This window comes from Numida meleagris, chromosome Z, assembly GCF_002078875.1.
Source record: "Numida meleagris isolate 19003 breed g44 Domestic line chromosome Z, NumMel1.0, whole genome shotgun sequence".
Lineage (NCBI taxonomy): Eukaryota > Metazoa > Chordata > Aves > Galliformes > Numididae > Numida > Numida meleagris.
Window position 1 is genome coordinate 66,630,507 of NC_034438.1, and position 17,578 is coordinate 66,648,084.

General features: G+C 45.3%; 1 protein-coding gene and 1 long non-coding RNA gene across 4 annotated transcripts; one reads left to right on the forward strand and one right to left on the reverse strand.

Annotated features, from left to right (window-relative positions):
* On the reverse strand, positions 369-4,191 carry LOC110389868. 2 transcript variants are annotated; one of them, XR_002433419.1, is made up of 4 exons: positions 4,058-4,191; positions 2,065-2,234; positions 1,706-1,788; positions 369-1,334 (listed from the first exon to the last, which is right to left on the reverse strand). It is a non-coding gene; the product is annotated as an uncharacterized LOC110389868 (long non-coding RNA). The 2 variants fall into 2 exon arrangements; XR_002433418.1 differs by having other exon boundaries at positions 369-1,788.
* LOC110389867 (E3 ubiquitin-protein ligase Topors-like) lies at positions 4,385-17,415 on the forward strand. 2 transcript variants are annotated; one of them, XR_002433417.1, is made up of 3 exons: positions 4,385-4,635; positions 5,445-16,512; positions 16,643-17,415. XR_002433417.1 is itself a non-coding variant. In XM_021380883.1 (2 exons), the coding sequence occupies exons 1-2, from the start codon at positions 4,474-4,476 to the stop codon at positions 8,637-8,639; spliced, it is 3,357 nt and encodes a 1,118-aa protein (XP_021236558.1). In that variant the 5' UTR covers positions 4,385-4,473; the 3' UTR covers positions 8,640-17,415. The 2 variants fall into 2 exon arrangements, 1 of the variants encoding a protein (XP_021236558.1); XM_021380883.1 differs by having other exon boundaries at positions 5,445-17,415.

Sequence of the window (17,578 nt, forward strand, 5' to 3'; positions counted from 1 at the left end):
GCCCACCATTTCCTGCTTGGCTGATTATTTTATTTTCATTTTTTTGACTTTTTTTCAATAGTCTTCATTAAATAATTCAGCTATAACATTAGCAATGCTTATATACTCTTGTAAACCTTGTAATTAACACGTATCCATGGGTACTAACATGAGGCATGGATGTATTTGAAAGGGAATTCTTTGTATCTGCAGAAGCAGCTGTTAGTGTGACTGCATTCCTGAGTGAATCAATTAATCATTTCATTAACTTAAAGTGCCTCTTAGCGATGCTAATCAAAAGCATCAAAATCACAATCTTCTCAAACAACCGCCTGAAACCTAAGCAAACAAACAAAACACTTCATGACTAACAAACAAGCTTTGCTGTCATAAATAGGCAACACTTTATTTAAAACATAAATAGAAAGATCTGAAGAGGATTTCAGCAGCATTATGAATATGTTCCTTTAGAGATGATAGGCGTAAGAAGAGCCATGTCAGGTGATAGCATCCAAATGGTGAATACTGCCTAAACAAAGTTTTTGCTTGCTGTACCACTTTGGCCAGGAAATGTTTTCTGCTCTTCACTCCGTCTTTGTGGGTGAGGAGAGCTGACTGCTTCCAGCTGGCTGCTAAACATGGGTCTGGGCCCTTCCTGTGACACCTTGGATGCAAGCTTACGGGGTTTGCATGTGCTCCTTTAGAGAGGGGATCTCAGCTTATAAAGAAGTGAGACAACTGTCATCAAAACTGCACAGGAACTGAATTTTTAACACTGCAACTGATGACACAATGCGATTATATTGTGTTATCTCAGGAGACTAGGTATCTACTAAAGGTCTTCTTAAATCACTTATCAGGACCCTAATCGTGGACAATGACCCTTATGGCTTTGGCCTCATGACAATGCATAACTTCTGTGTAGAAGATTCACAGTGAAGATTTTCTCCAATGTGACAAACTGAGCTGAATCTAAACCACGGGTTTCTGGGATTTCTGTCTTTACCTGGAGTTCTCTGCTGCAAGGTTTATGATGATCTGAGTGGCACAACAGAGAGGTTTGCCCTGTTGAGGGGGTGCATCCCATTTTAATTCTTCCTTTTCTGACAAAGCTACTGTTACTAGGCAAGCAGCAGAGGCCAGCAGAAAGGTCGAGTGATGGAAGCTGCAAGCTGTGCCCTCCCCAATACTCTTGAAAGAAGCATTTCCCCACCTCTGCAGAGACTTTCATCCCACTTCTTCGCTACCTGGCAGAGCTGCTTTGTGCTGCTGTCGTCACCTTGGCATGGCTTCAGCTCACATCTGGACAGAGCACTGTGGATTTCCACAGTCTCAGCAGTGACTCAGGTGTGCTGCTGCAAAGGACAGAAAAAAAGGGAGGACAAAGCATGGCACAGAAGCTCGAGACTCAGTTTTGAACCTGCATAACATCACACTGCTTTTTTCGTTAGGATTGTGCAATAACTGTGGGTAATGTTTCTGCCTCCTTTCTGTGACAGGGCAAAGACTTACTCAGCTGCAGGAACTTTCTAGGCATCTTGTATCTTTGATGTGAGCAACTGTGGGCTCACACTTCCAGGAATCAGGGACAGGGAGCAGCTCCAGCTCTTCGGGAGCTACTGGAGATGCTTCCCTCAGCACAGGTCTGTCACTTGCTGTGGGCAGGGGAACTGCCTGGACTCAGAAGCCATGCTATGGAGTGCTTCTCCATCTGGTGGCTGCTCACCGGTGTAACAGCTCTGCGTGGTGGATGCTCAGCTACTCAGCCTCCCTGTCTGCACAGAAACCTTTGCCACGGCAGTGTTGAACCTGTGACAATTTTAATGTATTTGTGGGTATCTGTTAAAAACAAACAAAAAACCACACACACACACACACACACAAAAACCAAAAAAACAACAACAAAACAAAACCAAACCAAAACCCCCAAAAAACAAAACAAACAAACAAAAAAAAACCAACAGAAATTGAATGGTCTAAGCCACTGGTTGATCTCCTTGTCACTGCAGTGCCTGACAAGGAACCCTCCTCAGCCCCCAGCCCCCAGCTCCCATCTGGCTGCCCTGCTGCCAGAGCAGCACCCACCTCCCCATGGGGCCTGAAGGCCAGGTATGGTGTCATGCCTCTTGCTCTGCTGCTGAGGGAGATGCCAAAGGGCCCAATGTCTTGTGGAGCAAAGCCTGAAGAGGTTCACAGGTCTGGTGAGGTGAAGCAGGGCAGCACAGGGTCTGGGAATCACCAGGCTTCTGCTCTTCCTAGCCATGTAGAAACATAACACCCTTCATCCCTCATGATGCCTTTTAACTTCCAGAACTGCTTCTGTTCAGTTCCTAGTAACTCCACCCCCCACCCTCCCCCCATGAAGGGAATATGCATCCTCTTCTGTGTGAGCCAGGTCACTGCATGTATGAGCATCACCCAGTAGGAACGGGCAGCCAGGCATGCTGGATGGCAGCTCTCAGGCTGAGGGATAGACACAAGAGCCAAGAGCACCTTCCAGCTACCCATCCGGTGACTCTAGAGTTGCAGGACTCCAAGTGGTTCCCAGCTTACATAAGAAATGACATGCACAGTGCATTTAGGAAGTAGACCAAATGAGAACCATCTGCACCAATATCCCTCCTGTTGTGCCATCAACAGAAGCAGGTAAGCGTCCTGGTGGCAGTAATGGATGTAGTTAATGATTTTAGCCTTAGCTCCTAGGACAGGACTAGTGTGTGTGTCCCATGTGCAGCAATTGGCATAACCAGTATGAGCAAAGCAAGAGCAAGTGCTAGCACCAGGACTGCTGGTCACATCATATATCTGGTATTGGCAAGCCAAAGTGTTAGCATCACCACCAAACCACTGGGAAAATACATGTGCAATGTAATTTGATAGCAACCTTTCAGCTTGGCTGGCTGGTGATACCTCTGCCCTACAAATGGGCAAGGATACAAGTGGGTAGAGAGGCCTGTGTGGGTGCATGGGGAGGAGTGGAGTATCTGTAGGATAACAGCAGAAGCACACGTGTGTTTGGGATGACACCAAGCTGGTAAGTATGAAACCGATGAGCATGAGCTCTGCCAAAAAGGACCTGGAGGTACCGGTGGACGGCAAGCTAGACATGAGCCAGCAGTGCGCTCTTGCAGCCCAGAAAGGCAACTGTATCCTGGGCTGCATTAAAAGAAGCAGGGCCAGCAACTAGAGAGTGGTGATCCCACCCCTCTACTCTGCACTGGTGAGGCCTCACCTGGAGTACAGCATCCAGATGTGGAGTCCTCAGTACAGGAGAGATGTGGACCTGCTGGAGTGCAGCTAGAGGGCCACAAAAATGATCCAAGGGATGGAATACCTCTCCTATGAGGACAGGCTGAGACCTGGGACTGTTCAGCCTGGAGAAGGCATTAGGGAGATCTGACTGCAGCCTTTCAGAATCTAAAGGGGGGACAGAAAGTGACGGGCTTTTAAGCAGGGCCTGCTGTGACAGGATAGCAAAGATAGTTTTAAACTAAAAGAGGGGAGATTTAGACTAAAGAAAGAATTAATTTACAAAAAGGGTGATGAGGCTCTGACACAGGTTGCCCAGAGAGATGGTGGATGCCCCGTCCCTGGAGGCCCTCAAGGTCAGGCTGGACTGGGCTCTGACACCCTGATGGAACTGTAGGTGTCCCTGTTCACTGGAGAGGAGTTGGACTAGATGGCCTTCAACAGTCCCTTCCAACTCAATTTTATGGTTCCACAATTCTACACACCGATGTTGTGGAAGGCAGCCTGCCGACTGCAGCCTCACTATCTCTCTGCCTGCCTCTCTCTCCCTGACACATGATGTAACAAATTAGTAAGGCGCAGCCTTTTTTTTTTTTACGTTTGCCGTTTTTTCTTAAAAGCATCTTAGCCTTTATTTGCCCATTTGGCCAAGCAGCTCCTCCCGTCCTCCAGCGGCTCCCTCGGAGACCAAGCCGCCGTCCTCCGGCCTCTCCGCCTCCGCCTAGGGCAGCCGAGGCACGGCCAGCTCGCTCTGCAGCTGCCGCCGCGCTGCCTCCCGCGCCCCGTACAGGACGTAGCCCCAGGAAAGCAGCACCACAGCGGCCAGTACCTACGGGACCAACAGTTAGCACCAGCCTCAAGCCGCCTCCTCCGGCACCCCTCAGCCCCCACACACCAGGCGGTAGAGCGGGCGCGGATCCCGCCGTTCCAGCGGAGCCATGGCGGGCAGCCGGCCGAAGCAGCAGTACCAGCAGCAGTACGGCACCGCTAAAAGGACCGGAAGTGACGTATAAGACCTACGCCTAGTCGCGGTGACGTACGCCTGGCGCTGCCCCACTGGCGGCGGGGGCGGAGGCAGTCGTTCCCGTGGCAACGCCACTTCCGTACAGCAGTATGGCGCCGCCAAGTGGAACGGAAGTGACGTATAACAGCCACGACTACTTCCGCTAACGTCGGTCTGGTGCTGCCCCGCTGGCGGCGGGGGCGGAGGCAATCGTTCCCGTGGCAACGCCACTTCCGCCGACGATGTCGGAGCCTCCGCGAGGTGTGGCGAAGGCCACCCGCCGCCGCCGCCATCCCGCGGGGGAGGAGCGGCGGGACGGGCCCAGTAACGTTTGTAGCCGGCCTCGGCACGGGCTGAAGACGCCACCGGGCCGGACTCGGGCTCGGAGCGAAGGCTCGGCAGAGGTGAGCGTGGTGGTCGGCCCAGCGGGAGGACCGGGGCGGGCCTGGCTGGCGGAGCGTATCCGTGCGGTGACGGCTGCGGGGCCGCGGCTGCCGGTGGTGGTCGCAGCCTGCGGGAAGAGGGCTGCCGTGGAAGCAGCGTGGGCACTTGTCTGCACCGCTTCGCAGCGTCCGAGGGCAGCGCTGGTCCCCCACGTAGCTTCAGAATAGGTGGATTTATTGCTCAGTGCCGCCGACGGCCTGGCGGAACAAAGGGGCTGTAGGCCTAAGGGTGGGGGAGGGGGTGACGTTTGGCTGTGAAATCATCTGAACAAGAATGGTTCAACGCCTTCCTGGACCATCTTCTGATCCAGCAAGCTGCATGTGGTGCACTCAGCGCTGTTGGACCAGCTAAATGCGAACAGAACCTGTTTTTTCTAAAGACAGCAGTAACTTCTCCCATCTTTCGTATCGAAGTGCTGGTTTCTTTTGGAAGTGTGCTTTGGAGTATTCTGTGTGAAACCTAAACTTCCTGATCATGCCAAAGTGGTCACTGGTGAGTGAGGAGAAGACAGACTTACTGCCTGTTAGGGTTACATCCACCAGCATCATTCAGGCTCCATTTAAATCTTGCAGCACTGGAAAGCCTGATTTTAAAGTGTAGAGAAGCAATCAAAGTAGTTAGGTTGTATTGCTGATCTGTTTGGTGTTTTCTCAGAACTAATGCTGGCATTTGCAACCTCAATGGTGACTGCTGCACGTTTCTGTGTCTAGACTTCAGTGCTTCTTTCTCTTGGGAAGAGTAGTGATGTTTTTGTCGCTTTCTTTTGTAGAACACAACTTCCACGGCCAAGGAGTTTTCAGAAGACAGCAGCTTTTTGCCAAAAGCTAGTAACAGCAAGCTGCACCAGACCATGCCAACAGATGCCTCTCCTGACTCTAAGTGTCCCATTTGCTTGGACAGATTTGACAATGTTGCCTATCTAGATCGTTGCTTGCACAGATTCTGCTTCCGCTGTGTCCAGGAATGGTCAAAAAACAAAGCAGAGTGTCCACTCTGCAAACAGCCCTTCTTTTCGATTTTCCATACAGTTCGTGCTGAAGATGATTTTAAGGAATACATACTCAGACCTTCAGAAAACGGTTCTTTTGCCAGCCCCGATGGCCGGAGGTTTCGTTACCGTACCACCTTAACGAGGGAACGCCGCACTTCCTCTTACCATCGAGGCAGTTCCTCTTCTCGAAGGACGCTGTCCCCTCCGGATAATGGGATTTTGTTCGAAGGGTTGTCAAGCCAACCTGTGCGGCAGAGAGATGGAGAGATTCAGCAGATGATAAGGAGGCTGGCCTCACGTAGGCAGGCTAGTGCAGAGGGCAGATCTCTGCGGCAGATCCAGGAGGAGGACATGATAAACTTCCGCAGAGCCCTGTACCGCACTGGTGTGCGTGTTCGTAGCATTCAGGACGGTGGCCGCTATCGAGACATTTCTGCAGAGTTCTTCCGCCACAACCCTGCTTGCCTTCACAGGTTGGTTCCCTGGCTGAAGCGAGAGCTTACAGTCTTATTTGGTGCCCATGGTTCTTTAGTTAATATCGTGCAACATATCATCATGAGTAATGTGACCAGGTATGACCTGGAAAGCCAGGCTTTTGCTGATGATTTAAAGCCATTTTTACTGAATCGGACTGAACACTTCCTACATGAATTCATCAGTTTTGCCCGATGTCCTTTTAACTTAGAGGCATATGATCAGCATGCCAATTATGATTGTCCTGCACCATCATATGATGAAGGAAGCCGCTCAGGTTCATCAATTATTACTATCTCTCCAGATGAGGCAGATCCGCAAGGGCCAGAACACAGTTCATCCGTGTCTGGGGTTGGTCAGGCCCCTTGGGATGATGAAACTCCAGGGCCTTCGTATTCCATTTCAGAAGAGGTTCGTGCCACTGTAGCTTCTCCTCTGGAGATGTCGGAAAGTTCAGATGAGGACTCTGCTAGGAAAAGAACCACACTGCATCCTCAGTTACAGGCCAGCGTTGACTCCAATGAGAGTGACTCTTCATCAGACAATTGTGTTATCGTTGGGTATGTTAAGCCATTAGCTGAGAGGACACCAGAACTGGTTGAGCTGTCTTCAGACTCTGAGGAGTCTATCAGGGAGGAGAAGAGGGAAGATGTGAAGAAAGAGCAGTCAATCCAGGGTCACAGCTGGAGTGACAGTGAACCGAGCAGGGCTTCATCACCTCACTCCCCCCTGTACAAGGAGCATGTGAGTAGTTGTAGGAGCTCCTTATCCTCTGCAGTCGAGAAGACAGAGTCAAAGGCTGATGAGAAGAACAAAGATAAAGATCTTTCTCCACACAACTCAGTCTGGAGCCCATTTCCAGAGACAGACACCATTTGTTCTCCCTATAGAAAGAATAAAAGTAAAGTAAAAAATCTATCTCCACTGGACTCAGTCAGAAGCCTGTCTCCAGAGACAGACACCATTTGCTCTCCTTATAGTAAGAATAAAGGTAAAGTAAAAGATCTGTCTCCGCTGGACTCAGTCAGGAGCCTGTCTCCAGAAATGGACACTGTTTGTTCTCCTTACAGTCACAGATTGTCCAGAAAGAGAAAGACCAGGAGTCCTCAGACTTATTCACAGAACAGTCGTGACAGTCATGGCCATCGGTCTAGGAGGGAGCATCCTAGTAAATGCCAGTCTAAAAAGAGACGTTCAAGAAGCAGAGATGGTAGCGAACATAGGAGCAAAAGAAGCAGGAGGAGGTCAAGAACTTGTGACACGAGCCTCTCCCTGAAAAGCCAGAGGGGCTCCCTTAGTCATGAGAGCACTACATCCAGAGAGGTAAGCAGGTCACGATCACGTAGCAAAGGTCATGGCAAAAGGAGGTCAAGGAGCAGGGACAGTGATTATTACTACAGAAGAGACAATTATCAAAGTAGATACCAGTGGGGTTATGCTTTTTATAGTCGAAAGACAGTCGGAGATGGCTCCTCCTGCAGGAGGAGGACTCAATCTAAAGCTCACTATTCAAGGCAATCCACGAGTCCAGAATTCAGGATACAGTCTTTTACTGAAAGGACAGACCCGCGTAGCCAGAGAGGACTGCATGAGAGACATTACTACTATTACGAACGATGCAGATCAAGGAGTCGATCAAGCACCAGGTCAAGGACCCCTTCTGGAGGGACAGACAGATTGAAAAGTGAGAAGCCTGGTGGAAAGAGGAAGTACAAAACTCGACACTTGGAGAATGCAGTGAAAGAGAGCACCAGTCTGGAGAGAGAAAAGGACCCCAAGAAGACTTTCTCAAAGTTCCGTGACTGCTGCAAAAACGAAGACAGCCTTTCAGACAATCGAGCAGGTAGTGAGACAAAACATAAGAAAAAGAAGAAAAGGATGAGAAGTCCAAGTGTGGAGATAGTTTATGAAGGCAAAGTGACAGACACAATGAAACACGCTAAAAAGAAAAAGAAGAAACATAAGAAGAAACATCGAAAACATCACATGAGTAACTCAACACATTCTTCTCCATTGGTTATTACAATTGACAGTGATAGCAGCAAGGAGCCAGAAAGTACTGAATGTGATAGCAGTGTTACTTGGACAGGCACAACTCAGTTGAATGAGAGGGAATGTGAGTCTCCATCTTCTTTCCTGGGGATTACAGGATGTGAAGACGTCTACAAAGTGAGTAAGGAAACTACAGGAGTAGTGAAAAAATATAGTATTCCTGCCAGGGGAAGGGATTTAGATGGTGACATTAGAAATGCTGGAGCTGAGCTTCTGGAAGCAACAGAAAGAGCTGATCAAAGTCTTGACTTAATTGATATAGCAAGCAGTAACACAGAAGCTGTAGTTAGTCACAGTCAAGAAGCACAAGCAGTGCCCTCCAGTCAACTGTCTTCCCCCAGGACTTCCTTACTAGGGCATCCAGAGAGACCACCGCTGATACTAAGACTGCCAAAGAGACTTGTCAACAGATCTTGTTGGTTTGAGTCCCTTGAAAAAAACATGTAGCATATTTTATGCTGAACAATCCTTAAAATTGTGAATTTGTTTCTAATTATGTTTTTCTCCTATAAGAACAAAGCACCAGGTGTTTTTCTGTGTGTGTGTGTGTGTGTGTGTGTGTGTGCGCGTGTTAAAGTGTTTGGGAAATGTTTAAACCCATTGAATGTTTATGCACTTTTACGTCAAGTAAGTATAGGAGTATAGGAGCTTGATGATCTTTAAGGTCCCTTTGGAAATTACAATTTTGTAAAGCCATTCTGTATGTAAAATACATCCACAGAGAACTTGAAAGCTGTGTTTTAAAAAAAAAAATCATAAACCAAAAGACAGTGAATACACTTTATGGGGATTGCTCTTGTTACAGAGGAAAGTTGCTTAGTTCATAAAAAATGATTCAGGCTAAATTGTACTGTCATTTTGATGTGTGTTTTAAGTTGATCTCTGCAGAAAAGCAGTATGCTATTTCTGCATACATATTGAACAGCACTTCCAGTAACATGAGTTGAGTTATGTCAAAATCTTAATAAAGCAATAAGAGTTTTTGTTTAAAAAATGAATGTAAATCTATTTGTGCTGTCATGGGTACTCCAGGCTGGAAGATTATCAGGTTCCAACTCACTGAAAGTAGGAACACTTTTGATTGGATTCTTCAGGATCTGTCTAGTTTTGTTCAACAGCTTCTCTGTGCTACCTCTTCTAATATCAGACTAGTCCCATGGGATTTCTTTTCTCCATGCAGTCTTTTTGTGTTTCTATGTCTGCTACCTCACATCCTACTGCTGCGCAACACTAGCAGCACCTGTTTCCCGTGTGCCTTACCACTGGATGCTGGGAGATATCAGTCTTTGGCAGCTCCTCTGAGGCTCACTGCTTTCAGCCTGTCCCCAGCTCGCCCCTCCTGGCCATTGTGTGTACAAGGCACAGGGCTGAGCAGGATCAGGGTCTCTGGGTCTGGGCACAGCACATGTTCCCTGTGCCAATCCAGGAAGCTGCCTTCCTGTGTGGTGGGTTTGGCTGTGGCTGGCTTCCAGATGCCCGTACAGCCACTCACATCCCGCCCTTGACAGGACATAGGGAGAAAACAGGATGGAAAAGCTAACTGTAGAGATCGACACAGGGAGATCACTTGTGATTACTGTCATGGCCAAACTGAGCTCAGGGAAGATTAATTTAGTTTACTTTCAGTTAAAAAGAGTGTAGGATAGTGAGAAACAAAAATGTAAAGTCACTTTCTCCTCCTACTCTTTCTTCATAGGCACAGCTTCATTCTTGATGCTTCTGCTTCTTCCTGAGCAGCACAAGTGGTGGTGGTGGGGTAGCTGCAGTCAGTCTGTAATCATTTTTGTCTCTGTCGCTGCTTCCTTGCCACTCTTTCTCTGCTCCCACATGGATCCTTCCCACAGTGTACAGTGCTTCAGGAATGGAATCACAGAACCACAGAACTGTAGAGTCTGGAAGGGACCTCTGGAGATCTACTCCAACCCCCTGCAAGGCACGTTCCCTACAGTAGGTTGCATAGGAAAGCATCCAGGTGGGTTTTGAGTATCTCAAGAGAAGGAGACTCCACAACTCCTCTGGGCAACCTGTTCCGGTGCTCTGTTGCCCTCCAAGTAAATAAGGTTTTCTGCATTTGAGATGGATCTTAAAATGCTCCAGTTTGTGCCCGTTGCCCCTTGTTCTGTCACTAGGCTTCACTGAAAAGAGCCTTGGCCCATCCTCTTGGCTCCCACCCATTTGGTATTTATAAGCATTGATAAGATCCCCCCCATTTTTCTCCCAGCTGAACAGTTCCGGGCTTCTCAGCCTTTCCTCATAAGGGTGGTACTGCAGGCCTCTAACCATTTTTGTGGCCTTCTGCTGGACTCACTACAAGTTCCCTGTCTTTTCTGAAATAGGGAGACCAGAACTGGACACAATACTCTACGTTGCCTCCCCAGGGCAGAGTGACGGGGAGGATCACCTTCCTCACTTTGCTGGCCATTCTCTTTCAGTGCATGCCAGGACACCCCTGGCCTTCTTGGCCATAAGGGCACACTGCTGGCTCATGGCCATCCTGTTGTCCACCAGGCCCCACAAATCCCCAGAGTACCCTTCCAGATGAGTGTTACACCTCCCCAGGTATAGCACTTTACACTTGCCCATGTTGAACCTCATAAATTTCCACTTGCCCCAACTCTCCAGCCTGCCCAGGACTTGCTGCATGGCAGCACAGCCTTCTGGTGTGTCAGCTTTGTATCATAAGAAAGCTTGCTGAAGGTGCATTCTATTCCTTCATCCAGGTCATTGATGAAGACATTGAATAACACTGGACCCATCACTGACCCCTGGGGAGCACTGCTAGATCCAGGCCTTCAACCAGATTCTGTGCCGCTAATCACAGCACACCAAACTCTGCCAATTAGCCAGTTCTCAATCCATCTTCCTGTCCGCTCATCTATCCAATGCTTCCTCAGCTTACTTACAAGGATGTTGTGGGAGAGAGTGTCAAAAGCCTTGCTGAAGTCTGGCATGGGACAGATCCTTCAGCGCCCACCACTACCAGCTCCTTATGGTGTACACTCCATGCACCTTGGCTTGGCAGATGTGGATCCCCCATGCCAGATGCTAGCTGACTGTGTGTGCAAACATGGTGACGAGGCCACTGACAGCACGAAGAACTACAGCTTGGTCTCTAAATCCTGAAGAGTCATTTTATGATGCTACTGAAGACGTGTTGCAGGTCTCCAACATCTGCAATGCATGGAGATTTTATTACCATTCTGGATTAATGAGGTGACACCACACCTTTGAATATAAAACCTCCTTAGACAGGAAGGTCTGCTGTTCTGCATTTCAGCAAGGGGAACATTGTTTTGTTGCTTTCCTGAAGAGAATCTACTCACAGTTGGCCAGATACAACATGAGACTGCCAGTATCTGATTTCAGGGAACATCACTGCCTCACGCGTGGTACACTGTCAGTATATCCCAAGTTTTTCCTGTGATTTTATTCTGTTTGGTACCTAAGCCTGTTGCAAAAGAAATAATAATAAAGGGCTGGAGCACCTTTCCTACTGTTATGGTCTTACCTGTCAGGCAGTTAAGCACCGCACAGTTGTTATCCCAGTGGGACAAGGGAGAGAATCAGGAAAAAAAAAATAAACAACAAAGTAGAACTCATGGGTAGAGAGAAAAGTTTTCTACCAAGACAGAAAAGGAAGAGAAAAAAAAATAATAGGAATGATAATTATGCATCCTGAACAAGGACTGAGCATCGCTGAGAGTAAAATGAATATCTTGAGGAATATCTGTATGTCAAGCAGGCCTCTTTGCTAGGCTGCTTACAGGCTCAGTACATGTTGGTGTATCGTTTATCATCTATCATCATTTGCCACGCTGAGCATGGGTCCTAGACGTTTCAGCTTCTTGAAGTAGAGGAGAGCACTCTTAGAAGCTGTTTGGGTAGATGTTTGATGTCTTAAAGTAACAGAGAGGCATTCTCTTGATGAATGAACATCCCAGAGACAAGTTTGAACCAAACAGTCCAGAAAATAATTGTTTGTGGAAGAGATTATTCAAAGTGATAAAAGTAACAATATTTTAATTTTTCACACTGTGATGTCATATGATTAATTTGTGTTTAATGATTCATATTAGTTTATCTGATTATTTCAGAAAATCCTAGTGGCTTTTGCCCAGTGGAAAACCACTGAACATATATCTAGTCATTGTCACTAGAATTCCTTGTTATGTATGTGATTGTGATATCTCTTCCCTTTCCCTTTTTCCTTGTCCCTTTCCCTTTCCCTTTCACTTTATTCCTTTGCCTTTCCTTTCCCTTCACTTTTCCCTTCCCCTTGTCCTTCCCTTTCCCTTCCATTTGCCTCTCTTATCCTGTAAGTACCACATCTCTAGAAGTAAAATGCAAGCCTTCCTGGAAATGACATTTGGCAAAAAAAAAAAAAAAAAAAAAAAAACCAAAACCACCTGCAGATCTGAAATTGTATTAAGAGGCATCTTCTGTGGAAATAGCATGCAAACATTATTCCAGCTGAAAGAGCGGTGCCATGTTAAAGTAGTTCCTCTTGACATGTCCTGGTAGAACTGTGTCATCCATGATAATCACATTGATATTGTGGTAGTTCCTCTGAATCACTCCAGTGCTACTCTGTAATTCTGTGCTCTATTTGCTCCAGGATGAGAGAGGTTGGAAGGAGTGCTAAGTGTTTGCTTCTGTGCACCTGTGCTACATTCTGCTCACACACTACCTCCAAATGGCTAACAATTCTGGAGCAAACTGACCCAAAAGAGGGGTGATAAGTGTTTTCAGCTCATCCGGATGAGCTGGATTTTAAGGGGAAATGCTCCAAAATGTCTTTTACCAGGTTGTAAATAAATGCATCATTTATAAGATTATGAAGAAGCTCTAATTGGTTGCTGAACAATTCTGATATAAAATTTGGAGACCAAATCTATAACTGAAAGGAAAAATATTAGTCTGGAGTTTTATGCATTTCTCACTATAATGCTGATCATTATAGTTATACATACTGTATCTTCAGTACATCGTTACTAGAATAATATACAAAGCTCCTGATTCAAAACATAATATATCCGATATTTTATCTAAAGATAACATATTTGATTCTTTGAAGCCTCTGTCTAGAGTCATCATCAAGATTCCTGATTTCATACAAACAAACAGGAGTTTCTAACAAATGCAAGAAAAAAAGATTTGTTTTTTTTTTTCCTTTTATTTTCAGTTAGCTAATAGGAGCTAAAATCTGATCTCTGAAACTCCATCATAAATAGAATTTGTGAGGATATTTATGCTGGGATCATTATTTGATAGCTGAGATATCTAGCCTTCAAATACTCCAGCCTCCATACCAGAGTAAGTGATGAGGTCCTACAGACACATTTCCTATTAAAACATTTGAGAGCCCTGTAAATAGTTCTTGAACAAAGACTGTTAAAACATCATTGGTGTGATGACCCTACAATTTTCTCCAGTTCCCTGTAAAGGGGAAGTCTTGTGTTAGAACATGGAATCCTGAATAGGTAAAGCATACTGTTATATACAGATCTGTTTACACACTCAGATATTGCATGTAGCACATCTGCAATGTTCACTTTGGCAACCAAGGGTTCTAGACTGCTTGCAAAACCCGTTTTCGCTAGTTTAAAATGACAGTGGTTTGTTTAAAAATACAATGCTCAGCTTGGGAAAGAAGTTCTACTGTGACCAGGAGCTACTGAAAAATCCTCCAGACTAATTTTGGATGCTGATTACAAAAGTCCAGAGTGATAAACATTTGTATCTTAGAAGTGTTTAAAATGCTCGATCGTGTCACGTAGTTGTGGAAGATGATTTTCTTTGCTGCAACTCTTTGCAATCATGCATGACTGACTTTGGTGGAAGAATTATGATGATGTTTTCCTTCTCCCCAATGTCCTGCTCTTCCAGTAAGAGTGAAAGATACAGCTCTATTTGTAAACAGCTGAAGCGTCATATCTGCAACGCATCATGTAAAGGTATCATCACTATCAAAATGATAGGCAACATCACAGAAAGCGGCTGCTGTAATTCACAGAGATGGTGATCAGGCTCTGAAACTGTTTTATGATGGCGTGTTCATGAGTCCTCTCAACAATATGCTACAGCTATGCTGTGAGTTATTCTAAGCAGACGTTTTAACAGGACTAAAGTGACACTTCGTAATTCGAGATCTGCAAGCCTCGTATTTAGCACTATTCATTCGACCATTCTTCCAACTTTCCAGCTCCTGTGATGCAGACTTATTTGTGGGACACCGCAGAGAGCACATGCATGCAGCAGTATATTAAGCAGTTACATTAACACTGCCACACAGAGCTCTGTGGGTGGAACAGCACCGTTGTGTCTGCCACCGGACAGCCCAGCCCTGTTTGACAGCAGCGGTCAGCAAACAATCACTCAGCAGGAGCAGAGTGATTCCAACACGTGCCCTTGGACAGGTTATTTGTCCCCACTGCACTCCAGCCTTGCAGCTTTGTAAGCTGACTCTTGGAGCTAATTATTTGACTTGTTTGGCTTTTGGGCAGCTATGTCCAATATGCTGTGCCATAACCACAGCCATTACTGGTGAGCTAATGGTCAATATGAGAAGACTTGAAGAAAAAAATAAAATATTACTTCTGTCTTGTGCATAAGTACAGAGGAATGATGTCTCTGCCTTTCTAATGTTGAATCTTATGTTTTCATTCAGGCTCAGAGAGAATTTTGGGTTTGCAAAAGGCAAAGAAATGATGTGATCTCAGTTTCATTACTTCTGTTTCTGACACAGTCAGAGGAGTTGGGCAACTTACCAAATAAAAGTTGATACAGATGTATTTTTCTTTTTGCAGGAAGTGGCAGTTTGTCAAAAACTGAAGCTGTACACAAGAACGTTCCTAGAGACTTTCTACATTATATATACACACAGTCAGCAGACAGAAAAGAAGTGGCTCTAAGGGCCATTTGTGAATGGTGTGAAAGGAAACAGATGAGGGAATCAAACACTAGCTCCTGTTTGCTCTTTTCTTTTTCTTTTCTTGATCCTACTGTTAAACACACATAGAAAAGTTTTAACTGGATCACGGCACAAAAGATCTTTGCCTTCTCTTCCATTTAAGAAGACTGACTGAACTCCAAAAAAGTCTTCTCCTTTCACACGCAGCATGAAACCTTTCAAATATCCCCCCATTCTCCCAAATTCCAGACCAAATGGCAGCCAGATGATCAAAGTGAAATTACATAGGATGATCAAGCTTTTATATTAATACTTGGAGAAGATCTTAACAACTTTCCAACTCATCTGTTCCCTTTTGTATACGCCTGCCTCTTGTTTAGCACCTGCTGCAAGAACCTTCACTGAGCTGATTCAGCTCTGGCTCCCTGGAAACTGTCTCGATATATTCAACAGCAGCTTTTTTTTCTAAGGGTACAAACCTCTGTCCTTTCTCCCTCCAAATTCAATATTGTCATGGTATCTTCCTTTGGAGCAAAGGCACTTTGGACATTTGCCTCTCTCAGCCAGCAGTCCAGGCATGTGGAAACAGGCCCTGCAGCCCATCAGGTGACCTCATTTGTTCATGTGAGTGCAGCCCAAACTGACCTACATTCTTCACTTCTAAATGATTTCCAAAATGGCTTGAAGTTGTGTTGTGGATTGCCCATGACTGGTGTTGTCCCTTCGGTACTACTGTGAAATAAAGAAAGGAAGCTGGGCAGGAGCGGGAGTTTCTCTTTCACAACAAATGTATTACTCTTCTAAATCTGAGTGAAACATCAGCTTTCTAGCTGGGTGATAGAACTTCAAAGTGTAAAAAAACTCTGTTCTAACTAAAATGTGTGGTTGCATTTATGTTTGTATAGTATGCTTTCATTTTATTTTTTCCTTTGCTCAACTTTTAAACTGTTTTTTTCTTTTTTAATTAAATACATGTGTGAATATTAAAAAATGTTAGATGAAGAGGCCATTTCTGGTTAGCAGTGAGAGAGGCCTACCTCCTAATGGATTGCATTTACACTACATAACTATGACTGCCCACCACAACTGCAGTCATTCCAGTATGTCATCCACATACCACACATTGCCATTTAGAACAATACATAGTAAAAGATGCCTGGAACATGGTTTCAAACATCTTGGTGAAGATCAGTGTTACAACCGTAGTGGCAGCAGCTGTTTCTCCTATAAATCAATTGTATGAAATAACATATGTTGGCAGATCCTCCCGGTATCTTTACAGTAGTGCTAATTCCAGGCTTCTCTCCCTGCTGATATTCACTGCATGGACATTACTCTGAAGATTGTGTTTCTGATTCTGAAACCCTCATGGCAAAACATTACTCCTGTGTATCTCATGGACCAGGACAGGTAAGCTGCATCAAACACTACTTGACACCCATTCATTCCTACATGTTTCTCTTTCAGGACTTCACGATCTACTTTATCTCATGGTTCTTTAACTGCTGTAGTTTTGATGAGGTCTTTTTTTCTGATTCAGCTGTAGGAGCAGGGAAGAGAGAATGGTATGTTTTTGGATTTCCTGATCAGACTCCAGGCTGGGATGTCTTTTGCCATCAAAACACTCGGATGCCCCATCTCAGGTTCCAGAAGGAAGGATGCATCTGCATTCATAGGCAACCTGGTAAGATAGGAAAAGTAGTATTACAAAAAGGCAATAAATGTGTTATGTATGAAAATGCCCGAAGAAAAATAAACCAGCAAAAAAGACTCTCCCATTCAGACTGATCCTGTGAGGCAGCAAGACAAGTTACTGTTTATTGTGAAAAAGTAACAAACTTCTGTCATGAAGGAAAACCACTGTAATCACCATGAGAACACAGACTTTAAGGCTGCTGTATGTATCAGTACATTTGGAACATCGCAAAATACAAACCAAAATGATACGAGGCTGTATCTTGGGTACAGTAGCTCTTGAATAAGGTGAGGGGTCAGCCAATCCATTAGACCAGAAACGCTGACTACGAAAATAACAGGAGAAAACTGTCTGTCCCCAGTTTGTGTGGTGTGGAAAATGTGTGACTATGGACATTTTGGAAAATGTGAGAAAATGGAAGACCATATTTATTTTACCATGATGTATGTTTGCAATTCTACCGCTTTTTAAATATGTCATATACTGACCTGAAACATCTTAGATTTTGGGATGACGACCTGACAAGAGACATCCTGTTAGCATTTGCCCATTTTTTTTTAGCACACGCTGAATGTTTTGGAAAAAGAAATCCACAATAAAGTGCAGTCTGTGAAAAATAATTTTTTGTAGAAATGTGTGCAGTTCTTACCAAAAACACAGGAAACTAGATTTTAACATGATTTCATTTTTTCTTATGTAAAAACATTCAATAAATGTCGAAACAGATGTGTTTTTTTGATTCAGTTCAAATAATATATAAATATGTTGCAGGGGGGGGGG